General features: G+C 35.3%; 1 protein-coding gene across 2 annotated transcripts in view; it reads right to left on the bottom strand.

The window, feature by feature from the left end:
* SCLT1 (sodium channel and clathrin linker 1) overlaps positions 1-19,339 on the bottom strand; it is a 213,158-nt gene that overhangs the window by 82,417 nt on the left and 111,402 nt on the right. For both annotated transcript variants that reach the window (XM_044681171.1, XM_044681172.1), the window contains exons 14-16: positions 8,824-8,895; positions 3,828-3,902; positions 395-540 (exon numbers count right to left, since the gene is read on the bottom strand). In XM_044681171.1, coding sequence (XP_044537106.1) covers positions 395-540; positions 3,828-3,902; positions 8,824-8,895 — 293 coding nt within the window. The remainder of the gene's footprint in view (positions 1-394; positions 541-3,827; positions 3,903-8,823; positions 8,896-19,339) is intronic.

The raw sequence follows: 19,339 nt of genomic DNA, 5'->3' as shown, positions 1-19,339 counted from the left end.
GCTCAAAATGCTATCCCCTATCCTGTATATACATATTGTCCCCTTCTATATTATGGGATCTCTTTAATTCTATTTTTATTTCCAATACCTAGCAGAGTAACTGGCATATTAGTCATGTTCTTTATGACAAATTAGTTTTTAGTAACAATTGTGAAAAAAAAGCAACTAGTTTGGTCCATAACCATTTGGTTACTTGTATTACTATAACAAAAAGGGTTTAGAACCTACCAAATTATACTTATGCATAAATCTATCCAAATTTGGAGGTATTTAGAATTATAGTATTAAAAATCTAAAAAAGAAACAACAAAAGATTACAGAAAACTCACTGCACCTGATAATCAAGCTTTTATAAATGCAGATTGATATGATATCTGTATAGATAATTACTTACCTTATCTCAAGTTGTTTAATCCTGTTTTGTGCTGTCTTAAGTCTTAACTGAAGATCATCCTTTGTACGTTCTGCAATTAAGCACCTTTGATGCATTTCTTCTAGTTTCCTGTAATCATCTTCATTTCCTCTGCCTTCTCGGTAAATCTGGATCATAAGATAAAAGAATTTTTCAGTTGAAGGAACCTTAGGGATAATCTAGTACAATGTATTTTACAAAGGAGGAAATTGGTGAAATGATTTGCCCAGAATTGCAAAAAAACATTCAAAACTCAAGTTCCCATAAACTTCAAATCCAGTGGTCTTTATACTATATTGTTTCAGGGACCTTGAAGGCAATAAAGGGATTTATTAATTTCAGTGGTAGTTTCTGAATTTTTAAAATGCGGGCCCTTCAATACAAGAACAAATGAGTGATCCCATCATGATTGGAGTTGTACCATTGGTATGCGCTGATTAAAAATACATTATAAAACATTTGTATGAATTCAATACTTATAAATGAACTTGTATTTTATTAATTATGAGTATCTACATTTGAAAAATAGTAATGCACACATATATGAGACATTGTATATTAAGGATATAGAAGGTACATTTGCAGATTCTTTGCAATAACTCTGTGGTCTGTGTGTCAGTGGAAAGGAAACCACTGAATGGTAGTATATCTCAGAAGACTCAATCTTCTTTCAGAAGATTCAATCAGTAACTCCTCATAATAACAATATGTTTTTTTAAACACCATGATTTCATTAGGGAGTTTCAAGGCCTTTAGTTTTTTCACATCTTTCATTACTGGGAAAACCAAAGAAATAACCTACTCAAAGTTGATTTCGTGATGAAGGACTTCACTCTCTTTGATATGTATTTTAGAGAACTCACACAGATTAAATTTAGTGTATGGTTTTTGATGAGTTGATAGGGCCAAAAAATTGATCACCAAGTGGCCAACATGTTGCTAATTGAGCCTGTTTATAGGTAACCCAGGCAGTCAATTGAATGACAAGTACAGTTCATCACCAGGCCTACACTTGAAGACTTCCTAGATTGATGAGCCAGGTTTTGCCCTGGAATATTATTCCAAGAAACTGAACAGTGATCAGGTTAGATTATTTTACAAAGACAAAATGGAATACTGAAGACTGAAAAAGAAGAAATTATCACCAGTGGCAGGCCAATTGCCCAAACAGGGAACACTTACATTATTCTAACATCATTATTTTACAATATATGAGATATTTACATAGTGGAATATTGGAATAAAAAATAGTCAAAATTTTCCTTGAAACTGCTTAGATCACTCATAAAATACAGTATAGCAGCTTTAGATAGAAAGAGGGTAGGATCTTTTAAAAAGTAAGCAATTAGAGAGCAGATGGATCTGAGATGGTTACCATGGAAACATCTAAATGTAAATTTTATTTTTCATTCTACTTAGCTAAACTAGGAGCAGGAAACTAGATTTCTAGTGAATAAAAGCAAACAAACACAGGAAAGACAGCTTACAATAACATTAATATTTTAGGAAAAAATGCTTTCAAAAGAGTTTCAGACATGAACATGATTATGTTGTAGGGTGATGATAACACCATACAACAGTTTCTTCTTCCTACTTCACTGTGAGGCATGACAGAACAAAAGGAAGTGATAGGAAACACAACAGGGGTTTTTTAGTTAACCAAGAATACTCAGAAAGCCAAGTAGAATTGTCCCATTAGTTAGTCTTATAAGTCTAAACAAATTGAATACAATATGGGTATGATGGTAGATGCTAGAGAGTGGATTTTAGAATCACATTCATTATGTGAATGTGTCTCTCTTGTCTCTCTCTGTGTCTCTCTGTCTCTCTTTCATACTCCCTTGTGGAGTATGATGATAGAATTTACCCTAAAAGTATTGTTGAAAGGATCCAATGAGAGAATACATTCCAGATTTAGATCTGGAAGAAACCTTAAAGATAAATGAGGTCCCCAAGATGTTAAATGTCTTTCTTACCCAGGAGTCACATAGGTAATTAGAAGTAAAGCCAAGATGTGAATTTAGGGCTATTTTTACTATACCATGCTTTCTCCACTAATAAAAGTTAGTTAAAAGTGCTTAATAGCCTTAAAGATGTCTCCTGAGCTGATAATTGAAGAAACTAAAGTGCTTTGCCCTTTTGAAGGTTCTTCTTTTTCCCTTGGTTGAAGAAAATAGAAAAGTATCATTTAACGTTAAAAACAATTATTTTTTATTATTATAGCTCAAAACTGTTCTTATGTATAGGTGGAATATAATAGCCATTGATGAGTTATCTTTCAGAAACAGAGATCCATTTATCACTTGAGTCTTGAAATTACCTTTCATTCTAAAATTGGAGATAACTTTCATGCCTTTTTTCTCTCTATGACAGACTCTGGCATAATATCTAGCACATAGTTAGCACTTAATAAATTCTTGTTTATTGGCTGGTTGTTTAAAAAGGTAAACATCCCTATAAAAGATGACACTTAAATTCATAACAGAATATAAATGATTGATTTCAGAGTCTTTTCTAACAATAGTTTTGTTTCTGATTATTATTATTTTTTTTGGGAAAGTGAGAAAATAGTGGCAGTTAGGTGGCTCAGTGGATTGAGAGTCAGACCTAGAGATGGGATGGGTTAAAATCTGGCTTCAAATACTTCTTGCTTTGTACCCCTGGGCAAGTCACTTAATCCTCACTGCCTTCTCCTAGTTGCTCTTCTCCCTTAGAGTCAATACACAGTATTGATTCTATGATGGAAGGTGAGGGCTGAAAGAAAGAAAGAAAGAAAGAAAGAAAGAAAGAAAGAAAGAAAGAAAAGAAAGAAAGAAAAAACAAAGATACAAAGAAACAAATAAAGAAGGAAAGGAAGGAAGAAAGAAAGGAAGGAAGAAAGAAAGAAGAGAAAACAACAGTGTGTGTAAAAAAGAGACGACATTAGAAAAAGAATCAAAAAAGAATGAGCTTTGGATACTGAAGACAAATGTGCTTTCAACTAAGGCAGAATTTTAAGACTTCATTTAAGAACTTTGTGATAAACATTTTTATAACAAAAGATATTACTTTTGAGTAAAAATAAAATTATCATTTCCTGATATTCCCTTAAGATATCTATAGGAGTCCAATATTAAAGGGGAAGAAGTCTATAATAATGGGATATTATTCTGCTGCTCTGATTATGCCCACAAATATATACATCATGTGGTTATATTCAGATATAAAATGTGCTCATTTCACAAAATGTATAATTAAAAAAATAAAGGTCTTGTCATATGAAAGAAAAATATATATTGAGGACAATAATGCTTGAATACAGATTTGGAATGCTTTTGAATGGAAGAAAGGCATTCATCAAGGGTTATAACTAATAGACCTTTTGGAATACACTAAGGAATATGAATAGTTGCAGGATTGTGTTGTTTGTTTTTACCTTTTCCAGTTCTTCTTCCACTGCCCGCTTTTCTCTAATGGCCCGTTCTATTTGACCCTGTTTGTCCCCACACTCCTATAAAACAGACAAAAAAAATTTATGAATACTTATAGAAAAAAGAGACATGCCCACTCAAAGTACCAGGCACTGTTAAAGCAGAATCTGCACAGGATCAAAATGAAAAAAAAGAATCCCTTCAGATCCCTCTAGTTGTTCCTAATGTTGATTATGCTCACAGGGTCAAGCCCCTAAACACTATAGGCCATTTTTGGTGAAATCTTTGGCTACTTCAAAGAGATTTATCTAAGTACAGTGGCAACCCCAAAATATGACAAGTGTCTACTATCTAAAGTATGATAGGCATTTGAATGGGCAGTCTATGAAATTATTTAGTCAGATTACATGATTATACAGATGGGTAATTAGATTACCAAAGAACTGAATAAAGTGTACAGTGTTTACAATAATCACTAACTACTCTCAACACAAAACTAAATTATTTTTTATTCTTTTAATGACCAATATTCTTTTGGATGATTCTACAAATTATGAACTGTAGAATACTACTCTCTTGAGGATCAAAATGTGGATGATGCAGAGGGCAGTGAAGACCATGTGTGTAGTAGGTTTTGGGAGGACTAGTGCTCCCAGAAATAACTCTACTGAACAGATAGGAGACTGATAAGATGGTGACAGGGAGCAGCTTTTATTATTAATCTCTTCTTGCCATATCTTTGTTTTTCTAGATTTATTTTAAAAGATAAAACCAGAAAGCTTTAAGGAGCTCTTTGTGAGATTGTAGATGTACTGAAAGCCACTAGCTAGTCATGTAAGTCAAAGAACTTTTCATTTAAATATTGCCAATCTTTCCCTTCACCCAGCCAGTTAAAATATTAATAATTGAAAATATTTTCTTTACATAAAACGTTTCTGTGTAAAAGATTTGATTCTGTGTACTTAGGAAGAATCAGATTAGTCAATAAAATCCAATATTAACTAATTCTAAAATAGAGAATTACAAAAGTCATCATTCTATTAGACTGCTTGGAGTACTAAAAATAAATCTTTAGAGGAAGCTGATTTGAAGATAGGTATCTATAAAAGAGATAATATGTTGTTAATGACTTCTGGTTCTTTATCTTTATTATAACTACATTTTATAATGTTATATTTCCTTAGAATTATACAAAATGCAGAGATGAATCTAATATAGTAAAAATTATCAGAGAAACATAATTGGAAAAATTTTTAGTTTCTATACTATTACTTTGTTGATCATGCCCATGCCCTGTCCCCATCTTTTTCAGTAGTATTCTACTCTTAGAGCTATGAATTCCTTAGTGAAATTGGGAGGACAGGTATATTGCTTTATGGCAGAAATTGACCAGTATTCAGTTCATTACTACCCTCTATCAACCCCATTATTGTTTTCTACTTGTGCCATGAAATTTCCTCTCTGGATCCATACCTTCCCACCCTTCTTAGATATTAGTTGCCCCCAAAGGTCTGATTTCCTCTTTCCTCAGGCAGAATACTATCCATAGGAGCATGTCATTCTTTCTTAATTCACCTTGTGTAAGGGAACTGGGAAGTTTTTGGTCCATGTTATTTTAGATGTTTTCCTCCAAAATCATGTCTTCTCTTTAGTTTCTACTTACATCCATGTCTCCTAGTATACTTTTATAAAGAAATTTCTTAGTGGTCCCTCTGTTGTTTCTTTTAACCTCAAAGGTGTCCTTTCTAAATTTTGTTTCATTTTCCCTAGGTTATTTTTTTGAAACTTGTACCTTCTTTGCTTCCTTTATTTGTTTACCCTTCCTGTGTTTCTGTTGTTTGGGGTATCTGTAAAGCAAACAATCTGCTTGGTTTTTGTATGTTTATTTGATGTTTTGGTGGGAATGCTTCAAATGATTCTCTTTTATTAATGCTAACACATTATTCCATTACCAGCACCTGGTGGGCATGGAATTTGTTATAGCTGAGTCATTTTTAGTTGTGTCTGACTCTTTGTAACTACATTTGGGATTTTCTTTGGCAAAGACACTGCAGTGCTTTGCTATTTCCTTCTTTAGCTCATTTTATAGAGGAGAATACCGAGGTAAACAGAGTTGTGACTTGTCCAGGGTCACATAGTTATTAATAAGTGTCTGGGGTCCGATTCGAATTACAGAAGATGGATCTCCCTAGTTCTAAGCCTGCACTCAACCCATTGAGCTACTTAGCTGCCTTGCGTGAAAAATAATCTTGCAAAATTCAAGTTTATTTTCTTTTACATCTGGAGGTCTTTATTCTGGTTGCTTGCAGAATTTGTCATCTCTCACTGGAACTGTTAAATTTAACAACTATGTGTTATGGTGTTTATAGCACATTCCCCCTACAGTGACCCTCCTTACCTTTCCCCCCACCAAGGCAATCTTTGTACTCTTTCAATTGGCACTTTGTTTTATATGTTCAGAAGGTTTGGAGAAAATTCTAGTTCTTCATCTTGCTGGTCACATACTATCCAAATCGGAAAAATCACTTTTGTCAACTTCAATTCAATGGTCTACTAAAGTAGTAATAATAAAAAGTCAAGGGAAGAGGATTGCAATCTGGGATTACCACACAGCAACAGGATGCTGGGGTACCCAAGAGAGGCCAGAGGGTAGACAGAGTTAAATACATTTAAGGAGTCTCCTGGGAGTCCCAGCATCCAGAAGCTGTTAAGTTGTTTTATATTATAACAATCTGCAGTCTCTAGAGGAGGCTGGGAAGACTGGGAAGGGCAGCAATAGCCAGAGGCTAGGGAGGAAATTCCTGGATCAGAGATCAGAGAAAGATCAGCTCATAGCAGCTGCATTCAACACTTTGAATTTGCTGAGTGGAGGGGTTAATCAGGGTACACTCTTTGGAGGAGTTCGTACATGGACCAGCCCTAGAAGAAAGAATCAACATGTAGTAATGAAGTACATTCAAATACGGAGAACAGCCTGCATGAATGCTCAGGAGGTACAAGAAAAATATAAGAAAAAAATCAGGAACAAACTAGAAGTTCAATGTGGCTAGAATTGATAGTGTATGAAAAATCTAATGTAAAATAAGGCTAGGAAAAAACTTCACACACTGTGTGTGGGATCTAACACACAGAAAGATGTACTTCTCTCAAAATGCAGAAATAAGCACATAAGTTTCTATTTTCTTTAGAGGCATCTAATTTTCCAAAGCCTCATCACTCTAAGCCAGCCTGAGTTTGCTGAATAGACATCCCACCTGCCCTATAAGGAATACAACCTATGTGTATGATTAATCGTGACTGGTTAGAACTTTATGCCAAGATTGTGATGAAGGGGAGAGAGGTGGGGTGAGGGGTATCACATTAGGGGCTATATAAGCAATTGTGTTCCTGCTGCCCAGGTGCACTAGCCATACTTGGGTGTGTGCCCTTTCTCATGAGAAAGAATAAATTTGCCTTGGCTCACCTAGGTGATCCCTATTGTTTTCAAGCTGTGCCATTTTATACAACTGGAAGTATCCTGTGACTCTGCAGCCCCTCTCTCTGATAGGTTGCATCCTCCCAGAACCTCTGTTTTGAAGGAGGAGGCCCAGGACACTTATTTCTCTGTTCTATAGGCTGTACCACTGACTCTCCCCAAACTCTGTCTAGATGCCCTCACTGGAATCTTAATCTTTTCTACAAACACACATAGATAAATAGCATAGTACAATGAATACTGAAAACTGGAGTCAGAATACAGTTCAAATCCAGGCCCTGCTACTATTCAATGTTTTATTCAGTCAGTCAGTCAAAGAACATTTATTAGGCACCTTCTACATTCCAGGCACTAGATTAAGTGCTGAGGATACAAAAAAAAGTAACAAAGAGTTTCAGTTCTCATAGAGCACATAGCCTACTAGGGAGTCAATATTCAAAGAAATAACCCTATACACACAAGTATATATAGGATAAATTAAAAATAATCACCAGAAGGAAGGCACTATAAAGAAGGGAGATCAAGAAAGGCTTCCTCTGGAAGGGGAAATTTTAGCTGGGACTTGAAGGAAAGTCAAGGAAGTTAGGATTGAGAACATTTCAGGCATAAGGAACAGATAGTGAAAATTTGTGAAAGTCAGGAGATAGTAGGTCTTATCTGAAAAGGGCAATCAGTCCATCTGGCATCACTGGATGAGGGACCATATTGGGGGTAGTTGTAAGAAAACTGGAAAGGTTGGGGTAGTGTGTGAAAGGAGATATGAGTGTGTGTGTGTGAGAGGAGAGAGAGAGAGAGAGAGAGAGAGAGAGAGAGAGAGAGAGAGAGAGAGAGAGAGAGAGAGATGTTACAAAGGTAAAATCTACAGACCTTAACAATAGACTGGATATGTGGGAGTGAGAGAATAAGGAGCAGAAGATGATCCTAGGCTGTAAGTCTGAGGCAGTGGGAAGATGGTGGTATTCTCAACAGTACTAGAGGACTAATAAATGTGGGGAGGCTTTGGAGGATAAGATAATAAGTTCAATTTTAGACATGTTGAGTTTAAGACGCCTTTGGCAGATCCAATTTGAGATGTCCAATAGGCAACTGATGAATGTGAAACAGGAGGTTGGCAAAGAGGTTAGGGATAGATAAGTAGTTTTGAAATGAAATCCTTTAATACTTTGACTACAACAAAACAATAATACAATTAAGTGTTATACAATATAAACCAGGAATACAAAGAAGGGAGAGATAAATTGGGTTATTGTAATTGGGAACATTTTCTCCAAACTAGGAAAAGTATATTTTATTTTTTGGTCTCAAAAACATTGTTGTTAACCTCTATTAGTCCTAGCCATGCTATTGTTACTGTTTTCTTTTCTTCTTAAATACATTTATCAGTGTAGTTTCTCAAACTTTCTTCAACAGAACCTATTAAGGAAGCCTTAGTCTTTATAGTAAAACATATTTATAATATATCTATTATATATAGTAAAACAAATTTATAAATTTTGTAAGTAATAGCAAAATAGCATTTAACATACCATTTGAAGTGCTGAAAGTTCTTCTGTTAATTGAGAAATCTGTAAATTATACTGTTTTCTTGTATTTGCCACCTGTGCATTAAGAGATTAAAAAATAATTAGGTCCTAAATCAAATTCAAAAAATATTTTAAGTGCTTGGGCTTAGGACAAGGCATATGAAAATTAAATAATGTGTGGTTTTAGGGTCATAATACTGTCACACACATACTGTCCCCTTAATACCCATGCTAACTGAACACAATTTGGTTGATGGGAAAGACAAATAAATATACCTGTTGTCCAACCAAAAATGTGTTTATAATATGGTAAGTACATAAGAAGGCACAGAGTAAGATGAAAAACATGAGGTAAAATAGATCACATTATTGCTTCTATTATTTGATATTAAAGAAATGATAGTTATGGTGATAAAACAAAAAATTCAAGGACATAAGCCTAGACAGGCAAAATATTCTTTCTGCAAATGATATAATAGTTTGATTTCAGAATGATAAGGATTTAATTAAAAATTATTCAAAACAACTTGTAACCAGGAAAACCACTGATATGAACCTATCCTTTTAACTATTCCTTATACATAAAACTCCAGTTCCTGACTGTGTACCTTTACACAGACTATCTTTTATACCTGTAATATAGTCCCTAATCAACTCGGTATTCTGAATGAAATCCATAGTTAAAATTTGAAAGTGCAGCATAAGCATATCCTTCTACATAGATTTTTTTCCTGATTCCTCAAGCTGCTAGTGCTTATTCCTATTCTACCCCCATTACTTCATATTTATTTTGCATATATTTATGTGTAAATAAATAAGCTCCTTGTGGTATAATAACTATTTTATTAGTATCTCTATATTCACAGAGCTAAATATACTGAGCCTCACACATAGTGGACAATATATTCTCATTGACTGATAAAAGTAGTAAAAAATGAAACAAACCCTCTGTGATAATGAGATTAAAACTACCTTGCCCATTCTCAAATCTAATCACCCAAAGTGTAAATAACTCCAATTAACTCACAAGTTGGGAGGTCTGTGACCCACTTGTATGCTAGAGTGAGTGATGAATCAGAATTTACTGACTGCCTTCTGGGCAGTCCTAAGAAAAGTATCTGTTGTGATTGGACATATAAACCAGGAGGAAGGTACAGGAAGAGTTGCAAAAGAAGCCCCTTTAAAAGAGAGTTCAGTGAGTGCAGCTTCACGCTTCTTGTTTGTGGCTTGGACTTGGAGGAGCTCTGGCTGGGACCTTGAGATCTTGGTGAGTGAAAGAGGCTGACTGACTACTTTAACTTCCCTGGAAGAACTAGCCTGTGAGAGGTTCTCTTGATTGGGAGAAGCCCTAGTAGCTAAACCCCTTGTTAACTGACTTTTAGGCTTTCTGGCTGGGTCTCTGGAGCCCTGTCAGAGTAAAGCCCAGACTTGAATGCAAAAATTGTTCATTAAGTTAGATCTCTTACTCTAACCTCCTCTCATCTCTCTACTTCCACTCCTATATTTTGTAAATAAATTACTAAAATCATTTTAGGAATTGGTATTTATTCAGTTCCTTGGCAACTACACCTTTAAATATTAATATATCCAATCAAAAAACCCCTTTTCCCACTTACACCTCAAAATCATTAGCTTTTGAATAATGAACTGGAGGAATTCCATGTCAACTAGAATGACCTCCAGGAATTTTTGCAGAGTGAAAGGAGCAGATCCAGGAGAACATTGTACACAGAGACTGATACACTGTGGTACAACTGAACATAACGGACTTCTCTACTAACAGCAATGCAAGGATCCAGAGCAAGGCTGAGGAACTTATGAGAAAGAAAATTAGCCACATTCAGAGGAAGAACTGTGGTAGTAGAAACACAGAAGAAAAACAACTGCTTGAACACATGGGCTGATGGGGATATTATTGGGGATGTAGACAATAAACGATAACTCTAGTCAAACAATAAACGATAACTCTAGTCAAACAATCAATAATATGGAATTAGGTCTTAATCAATGATACATGTAAAACCCAATGGAACTGTGCATTGGCTACGGGGGGGTGGCTTTTGGGGGTGAGGGAAAGAACATGAAATATGTAACTATGGGAAAATATTCAAAATAAAAATAAAAAATTAAAAAATCATTAGCTTTCCCATATATTACAAACAAAACTTAACAGAAGATAGAAAAATTATATTCAAAATAATAAGATGACTAAAATATTTGAAAGTCAACTTTCTAAGACATATTTAGGACAACTATAAAATGTGGTTTACAGATCATGATAGGTTTCAGTTACTAGAAAATATTTTTCATTTATGTTATGGTTGAGTGATAGTAATTTAATAAAAATGACAAACTACAAAAATATATTTATAGACTAAGTGCCATGTCAATCAGACTACCAAAGAGTTAAGTACTTAACAAAATACCAAAATTTCATTTGAACAAAAGGTTAAGAATCTCAAGAGAAATAATGAAAAATTAAGGTATAAAGTAGACCTAGAATTGATATGACCATTAAAATAGCTAGAGAAATATCTAGGGAAGTAGTTAAATAGGCAAGATCTTTGAAGCAAATGTAACAGACAAAGGATTAATATCCATGGGAATATATATATACACTAAAATAAGAGCCATTCTCTAATAGATATGTGGTCAAAGTATATGAAGTTTACAAAAGAAGAAATGTAAGCCCCCAACAGCCAAATGAAAGAATGCCCTGAATCACCACTAAAAAAAGCCTTTAATACCAAAACAATTCTAAGGATTCATTTAATACCTATATTCAATTAGCATAGCAAAGGTAACTGAAGACAGAAAATGTTGGAGGATCTTTTAAATGCACTTATTCTGGAAAACAACTTGAAATTACACTAAAAGAGTCACTAAATTTGACATACCTTTGGGCAAACAATATCATTACTACACATATACTCCAAGGATGCTGAAGACAGAGGTCCCATATATTTGAAAATATTTATAATGTTGGTTGTTGTAAAGGATAAGAATTGTAAGGAAAGTTGGGGCCCAACAATTAGAGAATGTCTAAACAAATGTTGGCATGAATATAATGGAGTCTTATGGTGCATATGAATTCAAAGTAACTTGGAAAAACTTGTAGGAGTTGATACAGAGCCAAGAGGGCAAATTCAAGAGAACAATTAACAAGATGATCATAAAAATATTAAGAAAATTCAATTGTGAAAGTCTTCCTAAATGATTAATGCAGGAATTACTTGCATACCTCCTACTTCTTAGCAAAGAAGTAGAACTTTGGCAAGGAATGATACAAATGTGGTCAGACATAGCCAATGTGTTGATTTATTTTGCTTGCCAGTATTTGTTAAAAAAATAAAGGTTCTTATTTAGTAAAAGGTAGGATTTATTGGAATTGGAAGAGTAATTGAGAAATGATAGTAATAGTTTAAAAAATGTTTTTTTAAAGAAAAGAGAATTCACTTATAATTGGTATTTGAATTGTTTCTTTCTGGCTGCTTGCTGTATTTTCTCCTTGACCTGGGAACTCTTGTCATTTGGAGATCTGTGGATTCTTTCAATTTCTAGTTTTTCTTCTTGTTCGAGAATATCAGGGCAGTTTTCTTTGATAATTTCTTGCAATATCTTGTTTAGGATTTTTTCTGTTGTGACTTTTGGTAGTCCAAAAATTCTTAGATTGTTTTTCCTGGATTGATTTTCCAGATCAGTTAGCTTTTCAATTAGATATTTCATATTTTATTCTATTTTTTCACTCTTTTATTTTGTTTGTTTCTTGATGTCCCATGAAGTCATTAGCTTCTATTTGCACAATTCTAATTTTTTTTAAAAAATTGATTTTCTTCCATGAACTTTTGATCCTCCTTTTCCATTTGGTCCATTCTAATTCTCATGCAACTCTTTTCTTCAGTGGATGTTTTGCTTCTTTTTTCCAGTTGGTCAATTCTATTTTCATGAAACTTTCCTTTGTTGAATTTTTTTTACCTCTTTTACAGTAGGTCAATTCTGTTTTATTAAAAACTCTTTTCTTCACCGAATTTTTGTGCCTCTTTTTCCAGTTGACCAATTTTGCTTCTTAAGCTATTATTTTCTTTTTTCATTGCTTTCCTTTCTTTTTTCCCATTTTCTTTCACATTTGTTTATTTGATTTTTGAATTCCTTTTTGAGTTCTTCCAGCACTTGAGACTAATTCCATTTTTCATTGAAGTTTTGCATGTGATTCCTTTGATCTCACTGTCTCCTACTGAACCAGTGCTTTTCTTTTTGTCACCATAGAAATTTTCTACAGTCAGGTGTTTCTTTTGCAGTTTGTTCATTTTCTCAGTCTTTTTTTTTTTTTGCCTGTGGACTAGGAGTTCAGAAAGCTACTGATTCTATCTCCTCTGCAGATGGCTTTCAGGACTCAGAATTGTAATCTATTTTCCCTTGGTTCTAGGGGCTTAATCACAAGCTTAAAAGGGCCATGGCCTTTAGACTTCAGGGCCTCACTGTGGACTTGTGTCAGGGCTTGGAATTTCGAGGGTGTGGGGTGTTGGCTTAAACAGGGTCCCAGGATCCCAAAGTTGGACTATATCCAGGTGCTTGGAACTTGGTGTGATAGGTTGGGGGTAGCTGGCCTGCAGTCCTTCAAGTGTGGTTTCACTTCTGTTTCCCCTTATCCTGTGAAAATCAACTGTTTCTGTCTACCTTTTAAGATTTTTTCTGCAGGACCACCCCATCACTCTGTCTTGTTGTTAGTTTTGTGACACCTGTTGTTTTGAGGCACTTTTTAAAGATTGGTTTGGAAGGATTCTTGGAGCAGTTCAGGCTTTCTTTGCTACTACGCCACCATCTTGGCTCTGTCCCTCAAACTTAAAAGTTGGGAAGATTAGAGGATTTTTTTTTAAGGGAATCAGAAACTGACATGAAAGAAGTGATGGACTTAAGTAGGAAGAGATGTTGAGGAGTCCATTTGCAATATAAAAGGCATGATACTGGAGAAAGTCAGATAAGAAAAGGGGGAAGATTCAGTCACTGTTTGGGCTGGAATAAAAAGAACATGAAAACACAGTAAAAGACTCCATAGATGGAAAAAGAATGTCCTTGGAGTCAGAAAGACCTGGGCTTGAGTCTAGGCTCTAACTCATACTAACTATTTGACACTTAGTAACTCCTTAACCTCTTAGTGCCTAAGGTAAGGACTCCTATTATGGATGTAATCACAGGGCTTGTTAAAAACAACTAATAGGCAAAATAGTATTAGATAGGGTGGGGCAGCTAGGTGGCTCAGTGAATAGAGTGATGGCCTGAATTCAGGAAGATGAGTCTTCCCGAGTTCAAATCTGGCCTCATATATTTACTAGCTATGTGATCTTGAGCATGTCATTTAACCCTGATTGCCTCAGTTTCTCATCTGTAAAATGAGCTGGACAAGGAAATGGCAAGTCACTCCAGACTCTGTCAAGAAAATCCCAAATGGAGTCACAAAGAGTTGGATACAACTGAAATGATTGAATAATACTAACAACATAAGATAGGGTAGAAAAGGTAAGTTAAAGCCAGATTGTGAAGTGTACCTATTCTAGAAACCAGATGAAAAAGCTAAGTGTAAGAACTACATAACAGAAATTGAGTAGTATTGAATTTGTATAATTACAGCTCAGTAGCTATAAAATAGATAATCATGGCACGTATAGTATAAGAGTTCTTCAAAAAATACATACAAGATGTAATACAAAGTCAGAAGTGGCAAAACCATGGAAAGATACCAAGAAGATATCACCTTTTTCTTGCTGACTTAATGTAATAAGGTATTAAAATTTAATTTATAATACTTAATAATAATCTCATAGAGGGAACTGTTATGTACATATTTAAATAAGTTCATTTACAAGTAAAATCTTTACCTGTTCTTTAGAATTAATATTTCCCTAATTATAACACTTTTGAATACTCATATCTCACTGGAATACTACTCCACATATAATTTAGTTCTGATAATATTCTGTAAATCTTTTTAATAACCATCCACAAAATTAAATCACTTATAAGAAATATTCTGACACTGATGGAAGATTAGTAATTAGCTTATGTGCTGCAAAACAATTAGGAATTTTCCATGGTTATCATGTTATATAATACATCTGTTGTACCCTAACTGTAGGAAGAGATCATGTCATTTAAAAAATAAATTTTAGTTTTATCTTGACATCACCAGAGTTTCTCCCCATATTCTTCTCCTTACCCCTTCCAGCCAGCCATCATGTAGAGTAAAAATAGAAGTTGTTTTTGTTGATGTCATTTTTGTAGTTATTTTATAATTAGCTTGATTTCATCTTTTGAAATTAAATTATCAATGATCTATATTTGATCTTGTTATTTTGGGCAATTTTGAAATTTTTTCTCTAGTCTTTTGTATTCAATTTTGTTAGAATGTAACAATGTATGGTAATTTTTGATTAGTTTTTAAAAATTTCCTCTGGCTTCATTGTGATTTCATCTTGCCCTTTTGCTACTTATTGATTAGCTATTGTAAGAAATAAAATGGATATATATAAAAATATTAGGGTTTTACTGAAAGCCATATTGATAATTAAAGCCACGTGCCTGATAAGAGGTAGTTCAAATGCCCTGCAATACCTTCCCACCTGGCTTCTTCAGCAGGAAGGAGGAAGTACCAATTCTGTCCTGAGCCTATATATCTTTGTTTATGTACTTCCTGCCCACCTGTATTATGCAAGAGGAATCATGGGAAATGTAGTTTTTAAGAGTCTTAAATGTCCACAGGAAGTTTAGACCAGGGAAATCAAAATTTCCAATATCACATTCCCCCCTGAAGAGCATGAGGGAGACAGGTCTTCCCGAAAGCTCTTGTAAACATAACTAATGTATAAATTACAGAAATTTGGGGATAAAAGAAAAGAGGACAAAAACAATGATCCAAAATTTGCTGGGAAGGGATCTATTATGTAAACTTAAAGCCACAATAGTTTGTGCTCCAGATGGCTCTAGCCCTAAAACATTCCTGTATAACTGCCAAAAATAAAAAGGCAACAATTTATAGAGATTCTAGATATGCATTTGGAATTTGTCATTCAGTGGGTATGTTATGGCTTCAGAGAGGATTTTTAACCTCTGCTAGTAAATCAATAGCTAATGCAAAAATTATTAATGAAGTTCTTTCTGCTCTCCAGCTACCAGAAGCCCTAGCTGTAGTTCATTGCTCTGCCCATACAGGTGGCACTGATCCTGTCTCTAGGGGAAACAACTGGGCAGATACTGCTGCAAAGCTAGCCGCCATAGAAGGACCTGAATTGATTTTAACATTAACAACCACTAATGCTTTAAATTTATCACTTTCCTATAATGAGAAGGAAGTGAAAAAAATGTAAGCAGAACTTTAAAGCTAAACAAATGAATGGCGTATGGGTGTCCTCTGAAGGAAAACCCCTGTTCCCTAGAAACTTTTATCACCAAATTTGCCAATCTGTTCATAAAAATGGTCATTTTGGTACCCAGGGCATCATGGACTCTGTTAAAGGGGTATGGATAGCTCCTGGCATAACCACTATAGCTTCTAAAGTGTGTACAGCTTGCCCCACCTGCCAAGCATGTAACCAATATGCCTTTCGTGGCAAAGCTTTTGGTGGGCATCCTCTGGCTTACACATCTTTTGAGCACCTACAAATTGATTTCATAACAATGCCAAAGGCTGGACAATATAAATTCTTTCTAGTCATACTGGATTAACTGACCGGGTGGCTAGAAGCATTTCCTACTGCCTGAGCCACAGCGGCTTTTGTCACCAAGGTGCTTTTAAAAGAAATCATTCCTCGTTTTGGTTTGCCTGCACATATTGATTCGGACAGGGGAAGTCACTTTACTTGTTCAGTTTTATCTGAAATACATTCCTGCTTGGGGATAACTTCCAAGTTCCATGTACCATATCACCCCCAGAGCTCAGGCCAAGTTGAATGGATGAACAGAGAACTTAAAACTATGATTGGCAAATTATGCACTGAGACACATTTGAAATGGCCTGAAATTCTCCCTCTAGCTCTATTTTATCTTAGAAGTAGGCCAAGGGGAGATCTACATATCTCATCATATGAGATGTTTTTTGGACATCTCCCTATACAGGCTAAGCCTTTTTCTCCTGCATATACATCATTATTAGGAGGAGATACGTCTATTGCTTCCTATATACAGGAATTGTAGCACAAACTGCGTGAACTCCATGAATCCGGAACTGCAGTACAAGCAGGAGGAATAGACTTTTCACTTCATGACCTGAACCCAGGAGACAAGGTGTATATAAAGAATTTCCAGCTCACTGGAGCAACTCAGTCTTCATGGGAAAGGCTGTTCCAAATATTATTAACCACTCCAACAGCTATAAAAATTGGAGAAAAGGACTCTTGATTCATTGCTTACATGTAAAGAGAGCATCTTATATTGAAGATGATTGTCTGTTTCCTGTCACAGGCATTGGAGATAACAGTTTATAGACAAATGGATGCTGTTTTTGGAATCACATTGTATTTTTTCTCTGAATTTATTTTATTTTATTTTTTCTTACTGTTTTTCCTTTTATACATACATCAATATGTATATATACATATATATATTTTTAAATCCTTACCTTCTGTCTTGGAGTCAATACTGTATATTGGCTCCAAGGCAGAAGAGTGGTAAGGGTAGTAATGGAGGTCAAGTGACTTGCCCAGAGTCACACAGCTGGGAAGTGTCTGAGGCCAGATTTGAACCTAGGACCTCCCATCTCTAGGCCTGGCTCTCAATCCACTAAGCTATCCAGCTGCCCTCTCCTTTTATATTTTTAATAGAATAATTGACTTTTTTCCCTTTTTTTATTTCTTGTACTTAGAGTACATATAATCACTATTGATCTTTTTTATTTTTTACAGTAATATAAGTTTAATATATATATATATATATATATTTGCTATAATATTAATGGAGCCACTAAACAGTGCTAAGAAGGCACAAGGTCAAAAAGACCATACCAATCCAGGTGGGATTGAGGAACTTCCATTCCAATACTAAGGACTTGAACTTACTGTAAGACTCAAAGTTGCGACGCTTAACAAATGTTAAGACTCTTCATACTAGACTACCAGTCGAGTACCGAGGGTTGGCCATTTTCCTGGCTCCCCCTAGCCCTGAGAGTGAAGGTAAATCAGACCATGGAATGACAGACACTTCCCTTGCACATAAATCTGGACCTCTTTTCTCTCATAGAATGGCAACTTCCTGTAGTCTTGGCTGCCAATAGGTAAGTGCAATATTACTGCATTTTGTCCTACAGACCAGTGGGATGGAAACTACATTAATTGGACCCTAATACAAGGGCCTGTTTTGAATTTATTTTTGTTTATTCAGAAATTTTTATATACATAGATTTTGATATTTTGATTCTGATTTTAAATTTTTTTCTTTCTCCCAAAGTTTCATTTTTCTTCTATTTGCTTTTCTTTTTATGTTTTTTTTTCTTTTGAATTGACTCATACACCCCCATACCTCAACCATGTATCCTGAGCTGATCTAGGTGTTTCTTTTTTAAACACCCTCTTCAGGGGGGATTGTATTTTTATAAAATCCAAGATTTAAATTTTTGTTCGAGAAAAATTTTCAAGGAAAGAAGCTTGCTGACTCTTTAATCCAGAGAATGAACTGTTTGCAGAAAGATACCTGGAGAATCTACATTGCATCAAGAAATCCAGAATGAACTTTGGGGTACAATTGATTGAACTGAAGGGGATTGAACAGTTACTTTGACTGTACATTTTTTATGCCAAAAGGGGACTGCCCCCAATTGGGTTCTTGTCAGTGCGCCTAGCAAAACATTGGTTTTGCTTTCTTCGTCTTCCATTCCCCTCTTATCTCTAACTATTGTAGTTAGAAGACGCTTTGGGTACAATATGATTATGTAAAGTGATCACTTGGGGTATCTAGGCACCCAAGGATCATCAGCAGGGATTGTGTAAATGGAATTAGCTTACCCTCGTTCATTTATTTAGACTCTAACCACCAGAAATAGTGTCACCCCACTCAAGTTAGAATTAAGTGGGGAGAGGGGAGGTCTGTTACCCACACATGATAGTAAGTGATAAATCAAAAACAAGGGACTACCCTTTGGGTAGTCCAAAACAGTGTTGAGGTTGCTATTTGTCCACGTGAAACTGGAGGTGGATGCAGGAAGTGATGAAAGCAGCTATCTTTTAAATATGATGGTAACTTCCTGTGGAGAGCAGTTGGTGCTTTGAACTTGGTATTGAAGGAACTCTGGTGAGACCTCAGACTGCTTCCCTTTGAATTGTCACATGGGTAAGTTAGGCTGATTCTCTCTTCCCTTGGCGTTTCTGGAGGCTCTACCCTCAAGGAGGCCTCTCTTCTTAGAGGAGGCCTTGTGGCTAGAAGCCTTGTTTAATTAACCTCTGTGTCCCTCTGCTGGGGCCTCTGAAGCCCCACCTGGTTTGGGCCTCTGGTCCGGGCCAGAGTTTCTCTCTCTCAATTTCCCTACCTTCAACCT

This window comes from Gracilinanus agilis, chromosome 6 (assembly GCF_016433145.1).
Source record: "Gracilinanus agilis isolate LMUSP501 chromosome 6, AgileGrace, whole genome shotgun sequence".
Lineage (NCBI taxonomy): Eukaryota > Metazoa > Chordata > Mammalia > Didelphimorphia > Didelphidae > Gracilinanus > Gracilinanus agilis.
The sequence above is the reverse complement of the archived record's forward strand: the minus strand, read 5'-3'. Positions and strand labels throughout refer to the sequence as shown.